The sequence below is a fragment of the Lygodium microphyllum genome, chromosome 8, assembly GCF_053477565.2.
Source record: "Lygodium microphyllum isolate KBCC chromosome 8, Lygodium_microphyllum_v1.1.10, whole genome shotgun sequence".
Taxonomy (NCBI): Eukaryota; Viridiplantae; Streptophyta; class Polypodiopsida; order Schizaeales; family Lygodiaceae; genus Lygodium; species Lygodium microphyllum.
Window position 1 is genome coordinate 162,692,174 of NC_141142.1, and position 20,079 is coordinate 162,712,252.

The following is a 20,079-nucleotide window of genomic DNA, read 5'->3' on the forward strand; positions in this document are numbered from 1 at the left end:
ATGTCAACAAATGACTCAGCACCTCTGGCTTTGATCAAGCCACCACTAAGGTGGCTCAGAGAAAACCTAATGTCGAGGTCGATCGTACTAGCACCGAAAAATAGAGAAGATCATAGCATATCTTTGTGTTTGTCCCAATGTCTCTCAATAGCATACATGACCATCCTGTCAAAAATGCCTCTGGAACATATGTGACCATGGATTCCTTACCTTTGGCCAAACCGCCAAAGTGTCCCTCATGTGAGCTCAAGACTAGGAACCAATCCTGCTCTCTGTCGAATAAACAACCCATCATCAACCGGAGTGTCAATCCTAACTCCAGGATTTGAACCTGCCAGACTTCAATCGATGTATTAGGAAAGTCCCTCTCTGGATCCTATGCATGTGTATAGATCTATAGATGAGGTATAGTTGCCCCATCTCACCACCCCCTCACACTCCCTCTTTGGCATTGGAGAGTCATGAGGGATGCCATCATCACCATCACTAGAAAGCAACTGAGGAAGGGGCCATTAATCCCTTCCCGTGATCCTAAGATGACCCTTTCCGCACCTCAGACTTCTCCTTGGTCGGAGGATCAGAGTTGGAGTCTGAGGCAGATGATGACTTGTCAAAGAAGTTCACATGCAGTATTCACCAAAATCTGACCAAATCAAAAAGAAATCTGCTGCGAAAAGTCAAAAAATCAGCCAAAAACTACCTAAAACAGCAAAAACGGCTTGATAATGTAGTTGCCTAGCTAGAAGGAGATGCAAAGACACCAAAACGCAGGCTCGAACTAGCACACAAGCAGTAGAGGGGCTGATGCAAGCAATACGGATGCTGATGTCAGCAAAAAATGCGAGAAAAACAGGTCGCCTGCTTGGAGCAGCAGCCGCCCAATTAGCTATGGTGGTTAGGTAATCTACATGTTTTGGGGCTATTTAAAAAGCTAATCAGTATGTAATGAATCTTTAACTCAGCGTATGGGGATCAGTGACCTAGAAGGTGTTACAACCTCCTAGAGACCACCACAATGCGTTACAAAGGTTTTCCCTACCCACTTTCAGATGTAATGGCTTTCCTGACCATTGGTTCTACGCTTTGCTCCACCAAGAGACTGTGGCTGTTGGGTACTATCTCATCAATCTGCTCCTTTGAGAGACAAAGGCTGTTCGACTCCTTCGGCTCCACAATCCACTCCATTGAGAGACACTGTGGTTGTTATCTACCCATGGCTCCACAGAAGCTACCTATTTCCTCACCTCCCCTATCTTGCTCCATAGACACCAACTCCGATGCGGGCGTCGAGGAGACTTTGTATGATACCCCTCCCTCCACTCCCTCCTACTCATGTTCAAGAGGCCACCTCTAGGAGCTACCTTGCTACCATTTTGCTTCCCTCTCTCTCTCTCAGCAAGATTCCAAGGGGGCTCCTCTTTCTTCTTCTTCCAAGGGGGATCCCATTCCTTTGGCTTCAAAGGGGAACCCTTCTCATCCTACAATTTTTCACACCTTGTCAACAACCCTTTACCTTGGGGTGGTTGACATCTCCATGCTATTTTACCCATTGATTCCCAGCGATACCTAGGATATACAAGTTCTTCCTAGTTCAAGGCTTTGGATGTTTCCATCATGGCTTGGTGACTAGGCCTTCGTACATCTTTTAACATGGAGTAATGGAGCTTGTGGCTTCTCTCCAGAGATTGAGTTTCGGGTACTATTAGCTCATCATGTCTATTGTTCTTCGCTATAGGTCACCTTACCGGTGGAATACTGGGATTTCAAGGTTGATCTCCTCTCTCCCCCCTCTTTTTCACTCCTTTTTGGGCTTGAGAGGGGATGTTCAAAAACCAAGTCATTCAATACATTTCTTCTCCTTCATTCCTATTTTGGTTTCCATTAATATCCCAAAAAGGCTTTATTTGGATCACTAGTTAGTGTCCAGGCACCACCCAAGAGACTTCAATGGGTGCCACTCGAGAGAGTCGAGGCACCACTCGAGATAGTCTGTGCCTACAAATACGGCACTAACTTCCCTCATTCTTCATCCCACACATTCATTCCTTCTAACACTCTCACACACTCTTCCATATTCTTTTCTCCTTTCTCCATCCTCTCCACTGTCCTTCACACCTTACGAGGACATTTGTTGAGAGAGACATGTGAGCCCTATGTATGCAACAATGGATGAGGGTAGCTGGGTGTGAATGAACTAGAGAGCAAGAGGAAACCCTAACCCTAGCCATCCAAAGGCTATTTAAATAGCCTAGAGATCACTCTCAATATAGAGGAGAGTGTACCAGTTGTACTTGCGAACAACTCATTAAGCAAGATCTTCTTCTTGCACTTAAGCTCTCTCTCTCTCTCCCTCATGTGCACACTTACTCTCACTCTGATATTCCAACATGGTATCAGAGCCTTCTCTGATCCAACGAGCTTCCTTCAACTCCATTTCCCACCAAGTGCACATGAGCATGTCATTTTCTTACTATACCTCTTCACCTCCATAGCTGCCTGCCATACCCACCTTTGTTGGAGGACCTAGGGAGAACAAAAGAGAGCATATTTTGCCATACTTTCTTTTGGAGAGTTGCTTCCCAACTCAAGGCGCTTCAGCACGCCACAACAAACTCCAACATTGGGCAACGAAGAAGGCGGCATTGCTCAAGATGCAGATCTAGCACAGTTTTTTACAGCGTGGACAGCAAAGGGCACAATCCCTTGAGCCCTCATAGGGCATTTGTAGTCCCCCCAAGTGGGCTATCCTACCCTAAAAGGGTTTGGCATAATTCCTTCCCTACTGCTCATACAAAGCAAAACCCTAGTTGGTGGTTGTCTAGCAGCTATAGCCAAAAAGCTTCAAGCTTTCTTCATTCAACATTAATCACCCCGTTTGACACTAATAGTGATTCTAATCACTGATTTAAGTCCTGTGGAGTCTCTTGCAGATCTAGAAGCTCCATCTCAGGTTCAAAGACACTCGGTGAACATCATTAAGCTCGTAAGAAAGCTAACTCGTAGACAATACTATGAGATGAGTGCTTGTAAGCACTAATGCTACATCACGTACTCATGATCCTATTTCTAATCAACATGTGAAAAATGTTCTACGCTAAATCTTAGCCTTGAGAAGTTTAGTCTCTATCTTAAGCATATGTATTAAGTGCTTAACTGTCAGTGTGAGGGTACGTGTAGGTTATAAACACATAGACCATTGTCCTCATCCCTGATCTCATCTTGTAACACATCACGATTGAGTTTGCTACGTATTAATCATCTCTTTTTTTTTGCCTCCGCACTTATTGGCCATTGTGTAAATGACTAGACACTGCCATTGCCTAGAGCAATCAATAAGACCTTCCTATCACGGCCATGGCCTATACCGATATTAGGCCTAAAATCTGCAAGTTTCATGGAAAATACTTTCATCCATGGCAGATATTAGTGAAGTATAAAATGATGGAACACGGCTATTGGTCCTTCATCAAAGGAACCAAGGTTATTGATCCATCAAACCCACTTGATATAGAAGATGATGAAAGAGCCCAAGCCATAATCATATTTCATCTAGATGAATCCTTAATTCATCACATTGACCAACTCTCCTCTGCCAAGGAAAAATGGGATGAGATTAAAGAACTTTATGGGGCTAAAGGAAAAAACTCTAAAATTTTCCTTAAAATCGAATTTTTTAGCTTGGAGTATAAGCAAAGCGAAGACCTAGGTAAGTTCATTTCTCACATAAAAGGGCTCATGGCACAGCTATCCTTAGTTCAAGCTCCAATTTATGATGAAGATGCCATTGCAATTCTCTCAAAAGTTGTAAAGAAGATATTTCCAGCCCTTGTAACTACTCTTACAAATCTCCCAAATCCAACCTTGGAAAGCACCATCTAATCTTGTTTAGATGAGGCGAAAAGAAATCAAAAAGAATGCAACACTAGTCAAGGATCTACTTCAACAACTCATGATTAGCAATTCTTGCTTCATACTGTCTCCACCAAATGCTCCTTTTGCAATAAGAAGGAACATCTCGTCAATAACTGTTGGAAAAAATATCCTTTAAAAAATGAAGTGTGACAAATGTAAGAAGACAAGGCATAGTACTAGTAAATGTCCTACAATTCTTGAAGTACCAAAAGAATTGGAGACCAACTTTGTCTCCAAAACATCTAATGATCGACTTTTCTAAATCTATAAATCCTCTACTTGTAAGCACTCTTATAGCATGATTTATAAAGGCATCCCATTTTGTTTAAGAGGGGACATTAACATGTCTTGTAGTTCAATGCCACTCTGGCATTGAGAAGGGTTGTTGAGAGAGGCATGTAAACCCTATGTATGCAAGGGTGGATAAGGGTAGCTGGGTGTGAATGAACTAGAGGGCAAGAGAAAACCCTAACCATAGTCATCCAAATGTGAGAGTGCGCTGCGGAAGGAATACGAACACGGAGGGAGAGAGAGAGAGAGAAAGCAAAAAATAAGGAAGAGAAATCTGCACTGACTGAAATGAATGTTGAATACAAACGGGAAGGCGGAAGGAGACTAATCAGTCCCTGCACGCGGCCCACAGCGTCAGTGAGGGCACCAGATCAAGCTGATGATGATGGCAGCACCACCACGGGGGAGAAGGAGTCTCGGAATCTACAAGAAGACAAGTGATCAGTGACCAAAAAAGTGGCCAGGCAGCCAATGGCTGCCCACTAAAAGAGGCCAAAAAGAAATGCACATCCTAAGACAGCCAGTCGAGAGTGACTAGCCTCCCCCATCATAACACATGACAAACGTGTCAGAGCTCCTAATGTCCTCGTCTGACTCAGAATGAGGCTCACAGGCAGGAGATGACAAGGCATGACAAACATGACTGCTAACACCCTCTCTCAGATCCTGGATGTGACTGAAGGCCGAAGAAGAAATAGATCCTAGGGTGGCAAGAGGAATGCCAATGTCGATGAAGTCCGTCGATGTAGACTGGCACTGAAGGAGCTCCTCACGATCCTGGGAATCCCCCTCTAAAACACTGGGGGCCAGGGAATCCACAGCCGCATCACCGAGATCGTCCCTCGCTAAAAGGGATGGGGGGTACGAGGGAACCACCGAAGGAGAGGGTGGGGGATGGGAAGGAACCTGTGGAAAAGAAGGTGCACAAGTGGGAACGGGTGTAGCAATAGACTGCCTCGCAGGACCCTGCATCAAAGAAGGGTAATGGAGCCTGTAAAGCCCGCTCTCCTGCCAACCTGTAGATAAGACAGCTCCTGTAAAAGAATCCTCAATAACAACGGCATGCTTGGTAAAGATCACTCGTGTGCCAAGCCTCGTAAGGCCATAAACTGAGAGGAGGGGAAGGCCCAAATCCGGAACATGTAGGGCCTGTGAAAAGGAGCTCGAAGGTCGATCGGTAAACAAAGACAATGTGCCAACACCACTAATAGGCACCGATAAAATGTCACCAACAGTGACTGAACCCTCTGATGGACGGAGATCCTGTAACAAATCATCTCGGGGAGTCATATGACTCGAAGCACCACTGTCCACTAACCAAGGCTGCACAGAAGACACTGCAGCCACGGAAGAAAGATCCTCCTCCAAAGCATGGATATGAAGGAACACTGACTCATGGGTAACAGCTGGTGTAGAGGTAGAAGAAGGCTCCGATGTAGATCCACCCTTCGCTCCCGGACGAAGGTGAGGGTACTTCTTCTAGCATTTCTCCTCGGGATGTGTCCCTTTCCCACAGTGTGGGCACTTCGGTCTCTCTGAATCTGAGTCAGAGCCTGAAGAACTGTCCTTCTTCTTAGCCTTTGACTTCTTCTTCTTCTTCTGTTCTCCCGAACCTGCAACAAAGGCTCTAGTGGAGTCGGATCCACTAGCACTGACCTCTCTAAGTCGCTCGTCATGCTCCAAGACAAGCGGGGATAGCTCCTCCCATAGAAGCTTGGCACGGGTCCTCGAAGTAAGAAGGCTAGTGTAGAAGACATCAAACCGAGGCGATGGCAACTGAGTCAAGAGAATCATAGCCATGTCTTCAGAAGATATCGTCCGACCGAGGGATGCAAGCTCATCCCTCATATCATGTAATCTGTTGATGTGGTCCTTCATGGAAGGATTATCATCAATAGCGAGCATCCGCAACTTTTTTTCAAGAGATATCCGGTGGGCAAACGTCTTCTGTTGATAGAGAGACGCGAGCTTTCTCCACACGTCTGCTGCAGTCTTCAACCTGTGAACATGAACAAGGACAGAATCCTACAAACTCAGAAAGAGGAAAGATCTGGCTCTAGAATTGAGCCGATCCCATAAGGCTGCACGATCCATAGATGTCCCATCTGCGGGATCCACCTTAGGCCGGGGAATAGGAACAGAAACAAGCTCCCAAAGATCGAAGGAGTCCAAGATACACTCCACCTTGCAGGACCATAGAGAAAAGTTGGAGCCATCCAACCGGTCCTCTTTGGGCAGCTGAGGAAGTACAAGTACCTGTACAGGGGATACCAAAGGCTACATCTTCGGCCCATTGGAAGGGGCTCGCCGAGATACATGAATAGAAGGGGGACGGGAAAGAGGAATAGACTCCGGACGATGGTCCTCGTGATAGAAATCACGCCTCCGTTCAGATGAGTATCGAGACAAAAGCTCGTCATCTAAGTCATCAAAGCCCGTAAACTGATGATAAGACATCTTCAATATCTGCAAACACCAAAACACAACAAGGGAAGGTTGCCGGTGCCGAAACACAAACACCAAAAGCTTCTGAGCTGGCCGCCTTGCATAGAACGCAAGGATAATGTCAAACGCAAGTGTTAACGATGCAATCACCACAAAAAACAACCTCCTGCCTCAAAACGCAAATAGAAATGAGGTCGCCAGCTTGGAGGAGTGCCGCCAGAGGTTGAACGCAACCACAGAAGCTGAAAACGCAGCTTGGTGAAGTATCGCCCAGCTAGAGAAGGGCCGCCCAGGCTGAAAACGCAAATTTGGGGATGACGCCAATAGCAAACGCAAGTAGGTTGACACCAAAACAGGCCGCCTTGATCAAGAAGATGGTGCAGAAGGTGACACCTCAGCTGTTGGAGACGTCTTGACCAGCAAACGTAGGGTTGTGGGTGTTCTCCCGCGTAGATCTCAGCTCCGTGTACTCTCCTTTGGCTCTGATACCATGTAAGAGTGCGCTGTGGAAGAAGGAATACGAACACAGAGGGGGAGAGAGAGAGAGAGAGAGAAAGCAGAAAATAAGGAAGAGAAATCTGCACTGATTGAAATGAATGCTGAATACAAACGGGAAGGCGGAAGGAGACTAATCAGTCCCTGCACGCAGCCCACAGCGTCAGTGAGGGCACTAGATCAGGCTGATGATGATGGCAGCACCACCAATGGGGAGAAGGAGTGTCGGAATCTACAAGAAGACAAGTAATCAAGTGGGGAGGGGAGCTGCCTATAAATAGACAAAAGGACAAACCCTAAAAATGCCCTAAAATGGGCGCCCCACATCAGTGACCAAAAAAGTGGCCGGGCAGCCAGTGGCTGCCCACTAAAAGAGGCCAAAAAGAAATGCACATCCTAAGACAGCCGGTCGAGAGTGACTAGCCTCCCCCATCATAACACATGGCAGACATGTCAGAGCTCCTAATGTCCTCGTCTGACTCAGACTGAGGCTCACAGGCAGGAGATGACAAGGCATGACAAACATGACTGCTAACACCAAAGGCTATTTAAACAGCCTAAAGGTCATTCTCAACGTAGAGGAGAGTGTACCAGTTGTACTTATGAATACTCATTAAGCAAGATCTTCTTCTTGTACTTGAGCTCTCTCTCCCTCTTGTGCACACTTTCTCTTGCTCTCATCTGATATTCCAACAACATTATGGTTCATGGCTTTTGCATCCATCTCCACCTGGTGTTTACAGCCCACATCATCTAGCGTCAGCCCTCCTCACCTGGAGCCATCATCAAGCTCATTCGTAGCAAATTTAGGCCGTTTACCAACACATTACATTCTCTTTGTCAGCCCTACATTAGATAATTGTGTTTTTGTGTTTTCTTCACCCTTAAGAACTGTGTTCTACTCCCTACACTGCTATCCTTTATCTTTTCAAGATCTACTTCAATATTCTACTGCCCGAAGGACTTTGTTTCGCTCTCTTCACTATGCAGATTCCCTACAGGTGCTGATACTTGATCAACTAGGATAGTGTGGTCATCTTCGAGCTTCGGCTGCATTGTATCAGCTTGATTCATTCAGCATGATTCAATGATTCATCATTTATCTTCTTCTTCTTCTATGTTTTCTCTAAGTTTCTTATTTTCTCAATGTTTGTCATACACTGTGTTTCTCCCCGCAAACCCCCTATCTCTCTAATATGGTACGAGAGCATGCCGTTCAATCACACTATTTTGACAAAGCAAGGGTCTGAAAAGCTGCCCCTTTTTCTTGTTTTACAAGGCAGCTCCTTGAACTTTTTCAACAATCCTATTATTCACACATGCTGCTGCTGCAGGCATGAGGTGGGCTGAAGGCAGCCTTGTGTTTCTCTTTCCTGCTAATAAAGGCAGTGCTGCTACAAGCTTCAATTAAAAGGAGTAACAACGGACTCTGCACTGCCTTCATTGACCTTCAGATCTCAGGCATCAGTTTCTACCCAGTCTCCCTACAGTGGCATGTAGATTTTTTGGGAATTCCCATCCTCTATTAATGCATTTATAATTCTAGCACTACAAAGCCCAAAAGTTCACAAATTCTCACTTTAGCATTGTTAGTGTATTCCTACTATTACATGGTAATCAAGGCATTCCAGTTTACATACCACAAACTGTGAGAGAGTCTCGTAGCTTGACACCCACTCCTTTTGCGAGTACTTAGGAATCACCACCAGTAGTGTAGTTAAATGTTCAGTAACGATAATGTCTTCAGGCTTTACCACAGAAGATATGTCACGAACTGCCAGACTGAACCACAAATCTATCAGATGTATCTTGCAAATTTGTACTGATTTCAAGTTCTTACACTCCACTCCTTGTGTCTCGCAGAAGACTCGGGCGGCATGCTCTAAATTTTAATCAGGTAAATATTGACAATACCTTCCAGTTTGTTTTCGAAGTATCGCATTCAGCTGACTTTTGACATTGTTGTATTCAGCAACCCTGACCTGAAATCTGTGCCTTGTCAACTTTCAGGCAGCCAGAAATCACCAAAGATGAAGCTGCATTTGCAGAATCTTAAGAACTCTACCTTGAGATCATCTTCGAGCTTTGTAACATTGTCCTGTATTGTATCAACAATCTCCCTTAATGGGGTCATTAGAGGGTATTTGGCCTCATCCCATGTGAACCTACATTGCACGAGAAGAATTCAGACAAGCAAAATACTGGATACCTAGGAGTTGACAGTGTAACTGACCATGTGCAGTTGAAGCAACCTTGTAACATAGGAATCTACGGGAGCTCCCTCCACTGATAATATTCCTCCTTCTGATCCTGAAACGCGTTCAATATCCTCAATTTGACGACGAATCTTGTGAGTAACTCCCTCCACAAAAAGATTGGCCTAAACAAAAAATTCCGATCACGAGGTTACTCGCATAAACCAATGTATAGACAACATCACAACCGATGTAAAAGCTTGTATACAGACAGCTAATGCAAACAGAAACGTAACGGCAGTAGCATCGAAATTTGACAAGTAAAAAGGGGCGAGTTAATGCGATCTCACCTTCACAAGATCGTCGCTGAGGGCCAGCAAGGTATCGAGAGTCCCGACTCGCAAGTTCGGGATATGGAACTGACAATCGAAAGCTGCAATCTTGAGAGATCCAAGAGAAAGAGAGACGATCGAAATAGCACAAGCGCAAGATTTGGATTTTACCTTGTAGGTGGGTGTATCGAAGGCAGACTTGGAGATGCTCTGCTGGAGGGCAGCCCATGTTGCAGCGGGGGAATCCTGCACGGGCAGGGACACAAGATGGTAGCGCGCGGTCATCCTCGTGAGCAAAATAAAAGAAGAAGAAGAAGAGGACGATGAAGAAGAAGAAGAAGAAGAAGAAGAAGAAGAAATAGGGGGAGGAGCAGGAAGAGCCTCTTCCCTGCTGAATAATCAAAAAAGAAATTAAACGAGCTTTGATGTTGGTTCTACGTGTACCAGCCCTCTATTCTTAGGTGGCCTTTGGAAACTTCAGAGTGTGTGTGTGTGTTATTTTTAAACTTTAGGTGGCGTTCCTCTGTGTCTCTTTTAAAGGCACTGGGGTAGGGGCCAACACAGAGGAATGCCCATGCTCGAAAAGATTCAAAGATGCCTTTGATGCATTCCCACGAATCCGAATTCTTGTTTTCTAATGACAAATAGGGAGGGGCTACCACCAAGGAATACTCATTTTCAGTCTAACAACCTCATTAGGTTAGAGACAGTGTGGTAGGAGCGAGATCCCAAGATGCCTTTGAGGCATTCCCACTATCCAAGTTTTTCTTTCTAAGGGCATAAGAAAATGAGCCAACATACTATAATGCCCATTTTCGATCTCACAACCTCATTTATATTAGGGAGAGCGATGTTACATGGTAGGGACAATTCAAAGATGCATTTGAGGCATTCCCATGATCCAAGTTTTGACCCCCTTGGGGACTCAACTTTAAATTTGTTATAAATCTTTCACTAACCATTTTACATATATTATTTCCACCTCAAGGATTAATTAGAGTCTTGCAAGAAAAGTCATCCTCGTGTGGTGTGTTCTTTTGCTTCCATTTTTCCTATTCGTTTTACTCATTAGATTTGAAGAAGGTCTAGCAATGCTATGGTGTAGCACAACCTTTGCGAGTATCTATACACCTCATAGCTTTCGTTGATCAATGTAATTGGGCTGACAAAAGCTCAAGGCCCTTAATTAATGTGTTCCATCTATTAATATAAACTTCAAATTCTTTGCTAGGTCTAAATGAATCATGAGTTGATAAGTAGCAAAATTATGTCGTCTCATGTACAAGTTGAACCTCGTACAAACAGCATAAAAGCCTCCATGGGGTAATGTCATGCCTAGGACTAACTAGACTTTCTTGGAGTTTCACAAGTAAAGCCATCCTCATGTGGTACATTCTTCAACTTTCATTCGAAGTGACAATCATGTTGCATTGTTAGCCATTAATTGCAAAGTGGTTTGTGTTGTGAGGCAATCATGCAATCATCTAGCTACCAAGGGTGGATAGGGAGACACGCTTGAGTATCTATGCAAGAATGTGTGACAAAGAACCAGAAAACTAAAGAACATATTAAACGAGCATCAGAAAGTGTCAAAAGGCCAAACCCCAAGCTTGACCTCAAATTTTGTATTAATATGAAAAATATAAATGGGGTCGTGAAGGCCAAAGAATAAAGGTACAAGGCCAATATATTATATCATTGGGATCAAACTACACACATCAAACAAAATAGACTATAGTGACTATTGCAAGGCCATACAACTGTTATTTGAAGTCTATATTCTATCGTATAGGAATCCCCATGAATTGAATGGGGGACCTTCTATTTGTAGCGCTTCTTTTTATTGTGTTTTCTTCTTTTTCACATTAATCCTTCTTGTCCACTCCATCACTAGCCTACCACAATCAACTCATGGGGGCTGATGATGTTCACGATTGTTTTGCCCCTAACGTTGCTTCTCCTCTTTCTTGAACTCAATATTATGTGCAATTGAAGTTTTTTTATTTGAGTATATAAGATTTTTGAGATTTTTGGAATTTGAGTGACTCCATGAGCAAATTCTAGGTTTGTTCTTTCCAAACCTTGAAGTGCATGGGCCCAAGGCATACTTCCCTAGGGAATCAAAACAACTCTATTAGCTATTCCTTAGTTTAACATATGCTAGCCCCACTATGTCTAGCTACTAGATCCATACGTGCACTCCTCTTGTGCTCCAACTACCAATTCACCACATTGAGCCATGAAGAAGAATAAGAAAAGAAAAGGAGAAGAAGAGGCTTCCACCTCTCAATCCCTCACTCCCTCACACTCCTTCTCTTTGCCAAACGGAGCAACAGCAACTATACGCACATCGCATGGTTGCAAAGATGATGATGATGATGATGTTGATGATGGGAGTGAGAGAAGCTTCTCCTTGATGGTCCCTCACTCTCTCATGCAAATAAGCAAGCAAGCTACGATGGAAGCAAAAGGTAGAGATAGAAGCTTGAACTCAGAAATTGCATACGCGAGAATGAGATATTCTATTTATCTATACACATTATACTCATAAGGTATCATAGGTGGGTAGCCTCAACCCTTGAGCTTTCTATTTCAATTCTAGCCATCTATTTAACATGCATTTGACTCTTTAGTGGAAAGCAAGTTGTCTTATGTGCATACTTGAATAGAAAATTACATTATACAAAATATGACTTAAGGATCTATTATAAAGTCTACGAATTAAGCTTGAGTCTCGCTTTTCTGACAAACTGATTGCATAGCATAATATTGACTCTTGTTTTTTTAACATTGCAATTAGATAAAATGAGATCTCATTGTTGATTTAAATGTTCAACCTATGGGCTTTTGGTGCTTGTGCTTTTTCCATATTTTCCAAAAAATATGGTCTTCATTTTTGCACCCTCTTAAGGTGCAACCAAATTTGACTTCCTCTCCATGTTTGTTAACTAATCTCTATTAACTCCTTTGACTACATTGACCAACCCCTTGACTTTGACATTTGACAAACATTTTCATTGTCCTTCTATAGGTTTCTTTGATTGGGACAACGATGTCGCAGCGCGTAGGGTTGAAGGTCACCACTGGGGTTTGGCAAGAGAAGAATGTACGGGGGTTCAAGAGCTTAGACTTCACAGATGGTAGAGATAAGAGAAGGGTTGAAGGTTTCAAGTCAAGTTCTTGAAGATAAGAGACAGCAGGGTATAGGTAGATTCAAGGAGAGGAGTAGACGGAAGAGAAGGGGTTCGAAGAGATTGAAGATGTAGAAGAATACTCCCAAAAAGAATTAGAAAATATAGAAGAATACTAATAGAGCTGAAGTTTGTCAGTTTTTTTCAGCATTATGAGAAAATACAACTCTAATAGACAAAAACGTGTACAAAATAATACCTTTCTCTATGTTGCTCAGATCGCCAATTTGATGCTTCCAATGGCTTTGAAAGGGGGGTTAAATGCCAGGACACCTAGCCAGAATCCTGCCAGATCACTCCTTCTTCATCTCCCACTTTCAGAGTGCGTTCACTGCCTGAAAACAGCGATCGCGCGTCACGCGATTTTGCTAATCTCTTTTTTTACATAAAATCCTCTCAAATTGGCTGAAAACTGTATGCTTTCTTTTACATGTCCTCCTAATCTAGAAGTTATCTATAGTTTTATGGATTTTTACAAGAGATAATATCTAGAATATCAAAAATTAACTAAAAACTTGTCCAAAAAAAGCTAATATTTTAAACCATGGCCACTAATACCAATGCCTAAAGTGGCATTGGCTCTCTAAATCTAAAAGGAAGCCACACTCTAGATTTTTTTTACACGGTGTGCGTGTAGCAGCACGACATCCAACCCCTCCTAACCTGCACATCCTCTAGCATGTGCCAAAGTCTTACGGATTTGCAGTGTCAGAATAAGTATATTCTGCCATGTCAATGGCTTCATCTTCTGCCTCTTCTTCTTCCTCTATGTCTTCATGCTCTTGAATTATATTCAAGTCTTCTAGCTCATATGTTGAACTTTCTCTTTGTTTGAAGAGTTTGATTATTTTTCTAGCTATGGGTATCTTGATGCTTGTTCCATCCAATTCAACCAATGAATATGTGGCATTGTCATGAACGACCTTTACCACATATGGGCCAAACCAATACTTTACCATCTTCCTAGAAGCACTGTATTGATTGTCTAGGCTACTGTCATAGACAAGCACCCAGTCATTTTCTTGCATTGCTCTTAGCCGAAGTCGATGTCGCTTATCAAATCTTAAGTTGTTCTTTAGTCTTGCTGTCTTTAGCTTCTCAATAGCTACTTGAACATCTTCAGACCTTCTTTCTAGCTGCCATATGCATAAAGTTAGCAACTCTTCTCTACTGATGCCTTCGTCCCAAGGTAGAAGACTCCATGTGAGAATAGATTTTTCACTTGGCATAATTGGTTGTTGTCCATGCATAAGTTCAGCCGGCAAATACCCAGTCACTGAATTGTGAGTAATCCGGTTAGCCCATAATGCAAAAGGTAGCATTTTAGGCCATTCTTTGATCTTTCCTCTACAAGACTTTGCTAGAGCTTTGAGAATAGGTTGATGACCTCTCTCACTCTTTCTATTGCCTTCAAGGTTATAGGATAATGTTAAAGCCAACTTAATACCCAATTGAGCAAAGAAGTTGCGTGCCTCATCAGCATCCAACTCTCCTCTATCTGCAATTACTTTACCCACATAACCATATCTACAAAACACTTCTTCAATCAAAAAATGACAAACAAATTGAGTGGATTTGGTTGTTTAGGATTTGCCTTCAACTTGATTGGTTAGATCTCTCTTGCAAGTACTAAATATCGCATATTCCATATTCCTGCAGGCATGGTTACAAGATCAATAACCCATCTATAATGTATAGACAAAGGATAAGTTGGTTGTAACCCATCTCGATGCTTGACCATAGAATACATTTGACACACATAATAAGTTTCAACAAAATGTGCTATGTCCCGATACATGTTTTGCCACCAATATTTTTCTTTGACTTTACTAAAGGTTCCCCATATGCCTCTATGGCCAGCCCACAGGCTTTCATGAATTTCCTTCATTACCAGTTGTTGCAATCTTTTGTTACCTAAAACTCGGACATGCGCTCCTTTCTTATTCTTTGCGAGCTTCCATAGATGTCCTTCTTTAAGAAAAAAGCCACAAGCTTTCCTCTTGATATGCTTGAACTCCTCATCAGTCCAAGTCTCCTTCTTCTTCATTGTGCTCAAATATTGGCCGATCTTTAACCAATCTTCTTCATAATCTTCTTCAAAGAAATGAATTAGAACTTGAGCAATGCAATGAGCATGCTGGCTTCTAGTTGACCATCCTATTGTTTTCAGCTTTGGACCAGTATATGCAGTAACTGAAAAGGTATTTTCAGCAGCCATGGAATGAAATTTAGCAAGTATAGATTCTTCAACTTCATCTTCTTCCATCAACTCTTCTTCATTGTCATATCTTGCACATGATAGCATGTCAGCAACTGGATTTGCCTTTCCTGCGATATGCTTTAATTCGGGGTTGAGAGACTTAATATATGCAATCCATCTTAGCATAGCAATGTCGGGTATAGAGCAATTGGCAACCATGCCCAAGATTGGAAGACAATCAATTTCTACCACTACAGAAGCACTTATAAAATATTCACGATCACACTTTAATGCTGTTACAACTCCCCACAATTCCCCTTTTACTTACGCATACCTTCTTTGACGTTCATTGAGAACTTTTGCTCCAAAACGAATTGCATACCTGCTATCTTCAAGATCCTCTTGGCAAATAGCCCATCCTATCCCAATGGGATTTGTATCCATAGTAAGGATGATGGGTTGACCATTTGAATAGTCAGCCCTTTTGAGAGTGGGGGCTGAAATTAATAGCTTCTTTAATTTACTCATAGTGAGAGTATGCTCTTTATTCCAAGAGAATCTTTGGCCTTTTCTTAATAATTGATAAAGATTTTCGGCTACATGAGAAAAATGTGGTATCCATATGAGATAGAATACACATGCACCAAGAAATCTTCTCACCTCTGAAACATTTGTGCATTTTTCTCGCATTCTACTGATGGCATCTATCTTGATGGGAGAAGGTTTGCGTCCATAGGGGCCACATAGATGACCCCGACGACTAGGACTTCTTCTACTTCAAAAATCGACTTAGCTCCAAAAAGGGTAAGATGTACTTTTCTAGCCTTGTCAAAATCCTGTCACAATCATGATTATGGTTAACTACAAATGTCTTGTAACCATCTTCGTCAAGCTCCTCATTCTTTTCATTGACTTCACATCCCTTGATAGGTACATCATTAATGAAAGAGTAAGTTGTGGAATAAAGTCCCTTAAGACTTTGTGCATGGCATTTATCATATGGGCTACCGAGTTTGTTACGCCTTGTGGTAAAGTGCACATGCGGACCAATCCAAGAGGTGTCTTCATTGTGGTAATGTCTCGGCCTTCTAATGAAAGCTGAAATTGGTCATATCCTGAATATAGGTCGCCCATATAATAAATTGCTCTACTTGCAAAAGCTTCAGCAAACTCATCAACAATTGGACCCGAACCAACATTTCGGATTGTGATATGATTGACATGCTGTAGATCTTAAATGAATCATAAAGATCCATTTTTGTTAGGCACAGTAAACCATCAGTTTGAGTAAGGTGCTAAAGAAGGTTCTAAAATCTTCATTCTGATCTTCTCATTTAGAAGTTCCAATAATTTGGCCAGATACGCCCTTGGAACGGGAATGGGCTTGAGGTTTCAAGGCACAAGTGGGATTGTAAAAATGACCATAAGAGCCACAATATTTGGATCCACACATCCTATTTCACTTGGTTGAAATGCAAAAGCTTTTCCATGTTTCATTAGCATTTGCATAAAAGAGTGTTTTTCACCTGGTGAAAGGAAATAATTTTCACCTATTTTGAGCTCTTTTATGCCTTCAGATGTGAACTTGTGACCAATGTTGGAAGGATCACGAAGACTTGGCTGATTTGCTACCCTATCAGCGAGCCCTTCACTTTTAGGAGGTAGTGGGACTGCCACAAGTTTGACTTTCTTATCCACTGTCTTGTATTTTGTCTCCACTTGTGCTTCAGCCTTGTTGAGTAAACCATTGTCTTCCTCTTCAACAAGCCCTTCACTTTCAGGAGGTAGTGGGACTGCCACAAGTTTGACTTTCTTATCTACTGTCTTGTATTTTGTCTCCACTTGTGCTTCAGCCTTGTTGAGTAAACCATTGTCTTCCTCTTCAACAAATTCTTGAATTGTTTGATAAAAATCCAATGTACATACTTCTAGGGACCAATTTTCAGCTTGATTTTCTACATGAGCAACTGCATATATTTCAGCCAACGTGTCAGTAGCAATCAGTCCAAAAAAAATGCCCAAAATATCTTCATTTTTAGCCATCATGTCATGAGTTTTTAGCTCCCTTTTTACATGACAAATATTTTATTTCAGCCTTATTCATGGTTGGAAGAGACTTATAACAGCCCATACTATTGGTTGTACATACATACAAATTTGTCAGAGACGCATTTTCTATAGCATAAGGAGATTCAATCTTTTTACATAACGCACTACCATAGCCTCCCTTTATAGTAGTGCAGCCCGAAAACCCTTGCATTCTCGGGCATTAGAAGGCACATGATAATTACGCAGTTGATCTCTGTTTCGATGATGGTTAACACACACAGTAAGAAATTGGACAGCTCGTTCATTATTCTTACTTCGGATTCGAGCATAGGAAGAACCATCATCAAGAGCTTTTGTTTCCAAGCGGGCTTTAGAAATGTAAGGTTGTCCAAGAATGATAGGGTAACTACAAGAGTCTTGAACAAAAAAGTGAAAATTATCTTTTATGTCTCCAATAGTTACCTGCACATTAGGACATGCAACATATAACTCTCTAGAAGAGTTGTTTGCAGCTCTCATTCGCCAACTTGGACCAACATCTATGGGCCATCTGCTACTTTCATAAAGACTCCTTGCCATGACATTTATCTCCGAGCCATGGTCTAAGAGTGCAACACATGGTGTTTCTTTTTCTCCAATTTTGACAACAGTCTCCGTTGTTGCTCTTGCCCAATGCGTACGGGAGTAGTGACTGCTTGGAATGAACCAAGTCTCTTTTTCCTCATGCGTGTGTTGTAGACGGCCTTCTTTTTGAGAGGTGGGCTACCCAAATGGTTTGGACCAGCCTAGATCAACATCTATGGGCCATCTGCCACTTTCATAGAGACTCCTTGCCATGACGTTTATCTCCGAGCCATGGTCTAAGAGTGTAATACATGGTGTTTCTTTTTCTCCAATTTTGACGACTGTCTCCATTGTTGCTCTTGCCCAATGCATACGGGAGTAGTGACTACTTGGAATGAACTGAGCCTCTTCTTCCTCATGCATATGCTGTATGCATGTGCTATAGACGGCCTTCTTTTTGAGAGGTGGGCTACCCAAATGGTTTGGACCAGCCAACCATTACATTTTTCAACTTTCACTTCTTTAATTTTTGCATTCATGTTTTATTTATCTTCAGCTTCAGTTGCTGCAATTAATTCTTTAACTGCTTCAAGTTGAATTCCTTGTGAAGTTAGCTTCTCTTCATCCTGCACAAAAACTCAAAGAACTTGCAAAAAAGCATGCATTGTTTCTTCAGCTTCATCACCAACATATTGTCTTTTCCTTTTGATTACATTAATAATTACATCATGGAATTCACGTTTGGCAATTCCAAGAATTTCGCCTAAGTTGAATTCAATTTTGCTTCCAAGAATTCGTTCTTCTAGGACTCGTTTGAGATTGGTTGCAGATTTTATGTCAGACTGCAATTTGTAGCCTGGCTGCTTGCCTTTCTTCTTTCATTCAGTCTTCTTTGTTTGTGGCACATCTTCCATCTCTTGATCTGGGGTTATATTTTCAGCAAGCTTTGGTTGTTCATGCGTTCTTCTCGTTACCTGTTTCGGAGGGCGAGAAGAGGAAGGCCTTGGTTCATCTTCTCTTCTTTTCTTTTCTTCAATCAAGACTTCTTTATGATTGACGTCAGCCAAATGTCCAAAGGCAGAAAAAGAATCTACCGGTTCTTTCCAACCAGTTATTCCTCAAATATACTGACTGGCGTTAGCCAAATCTTCTTTGGCTGCTTTACACGTTCCATTTGATCTAGTGTCTGCATCCATACTTTAGATTGCACATTAGCTTTACATGCTTTCAAACTTGATTTAATTGGCTCAATTTACAGCCCATAGGTAGCTGCATCAATTGGTACATAGGCATTCTTTACAGCTAAATCTTCTAATCTTTTCTGCATTCCACCATTGCCAAAATTTGGCTCCAGTGGAAGACCAGTTTTAGTTGCATGAATTTTTCCGTCTTTCCAAAAGACAAGCTTCTATACTTCAGCCTCATGGAAGGCAGAACACTCCCTCTTGTCATGTTGTTGGCTATCACACTAAATATAGCGCCTCTTAAAGCCTTCTCTCATGGGTCTTTGAGTTGATGCTTGTCCTCGCTCTTCGACTTTGATATCCAGCTTCTCTACTTTGGAACTAATTTCTATAAGATTCAGATGAAGGTCACGCATTCCCAATCTTAGTCGCATCCGCTCTCTTCGAGCAATCATGTTAACTGCATCAGTAACATCTGTCCATGCAGTCTTGACTCCTGATTCAGAGGTATACTACTACTACTCATGGAATAAACCTTAAAATAGTTAATATGCTCAAATATATGCTTGTTAGAGCAGAAATTTGTTCCTAAGACTATTCTAAGGAAGAAAAAGGGTTAATGATAAAAGAGTGTCCTTCCTTGCAAGTGATTTTATATCATATTTATTAATTAAAATTGATAGTTGAGGATGAGTTTCCTAAGAGATCTTGTGGTGATGCTGTTTTAGTTTTGCGAAGCATATGAATGATGTTATTTTAGTTTTTTGTATTTGTCTTTTTAAGAAGAGATTGATTTTTATGGAATATCCAAAGTTATTTTTGGATTTACGTTATGAAAAATGAATGTTTTTCATACTGATAGGCTGATTGCCTTCGTTATATACTTGCGTGGTGGAGGCTAGGACAAGCCCCATGTATGAGAGGTCTCTTTGCAGGAAGAACATTATGCTAGGAGACAAAAGTATGCTAGGGCTCTCTAGCCATATATCCCTTAGGTTTGTTGAGGATCGGCCTAACCCCTGTGAGCCTAGGATGAGCTTATTGTAAGGTCTTATTTACTTTTCTATCTTTCTCTCCCTCTCTCATTTCCTCTCCCTCCCTCACCCTTACCCTCTCTTTCTCTCTTTCCCTATTAGGTTTAATGGTTTTTCTCTATTTTTCTCTCTCCTCACCCTCTCTCATTTTTTCTCTCTCCTCACCCTCTCTCATTTCCTTTTCTCT

At 42.1% G+C, this 20,079-nt stretch overlaps 1 protein-coding gene across 1 annotated transcript in view; it reads right to left on the reverse strand.

The window, feature by feature from the left end:
• The window catches only part of DET3 (vacuolar ATP synthase subunit C (VATC) / V-ATPase C subunit / vacuolar proton pump C subunit (DET3)), a 44,781-nt gene extending 34,690 nt beyond the window's left edge, over nt 1-10,091 (reverse strand). Inside the window, exons 1-6 of the mRNA XM_087683815.1 lie at nt 9,842-10,091; nt 9,689-9,757; nt 9,396-9,523; nt 9,209-9,308; nt 9,058-9,125; nt 8,784-8,925 (exon numbers count right to left, since the gene is read on the reverse strand). Coding sequence (XP_087539941.1) covers nt 8,784-8,925; nt 9,058-9,125; nt 9,209-9,308; nt 9,396-9,523; nt 9,689-9,757; nt 9,842-9,955 — 621 coding nt within the window. The 5' untranslated portion in view covers nt 9,956-10,091. The remainder of the gene's footprint in view (nt 1-8,783; nt 8,926-9,057; nt 9,126-9,208; nt 9,309-9,395; nt 9,524-9,688; nt 9,758-9,841) is intronic.
• Nucleotides 10,092-20,079: the final 9,988 nt, after the last annotated feature.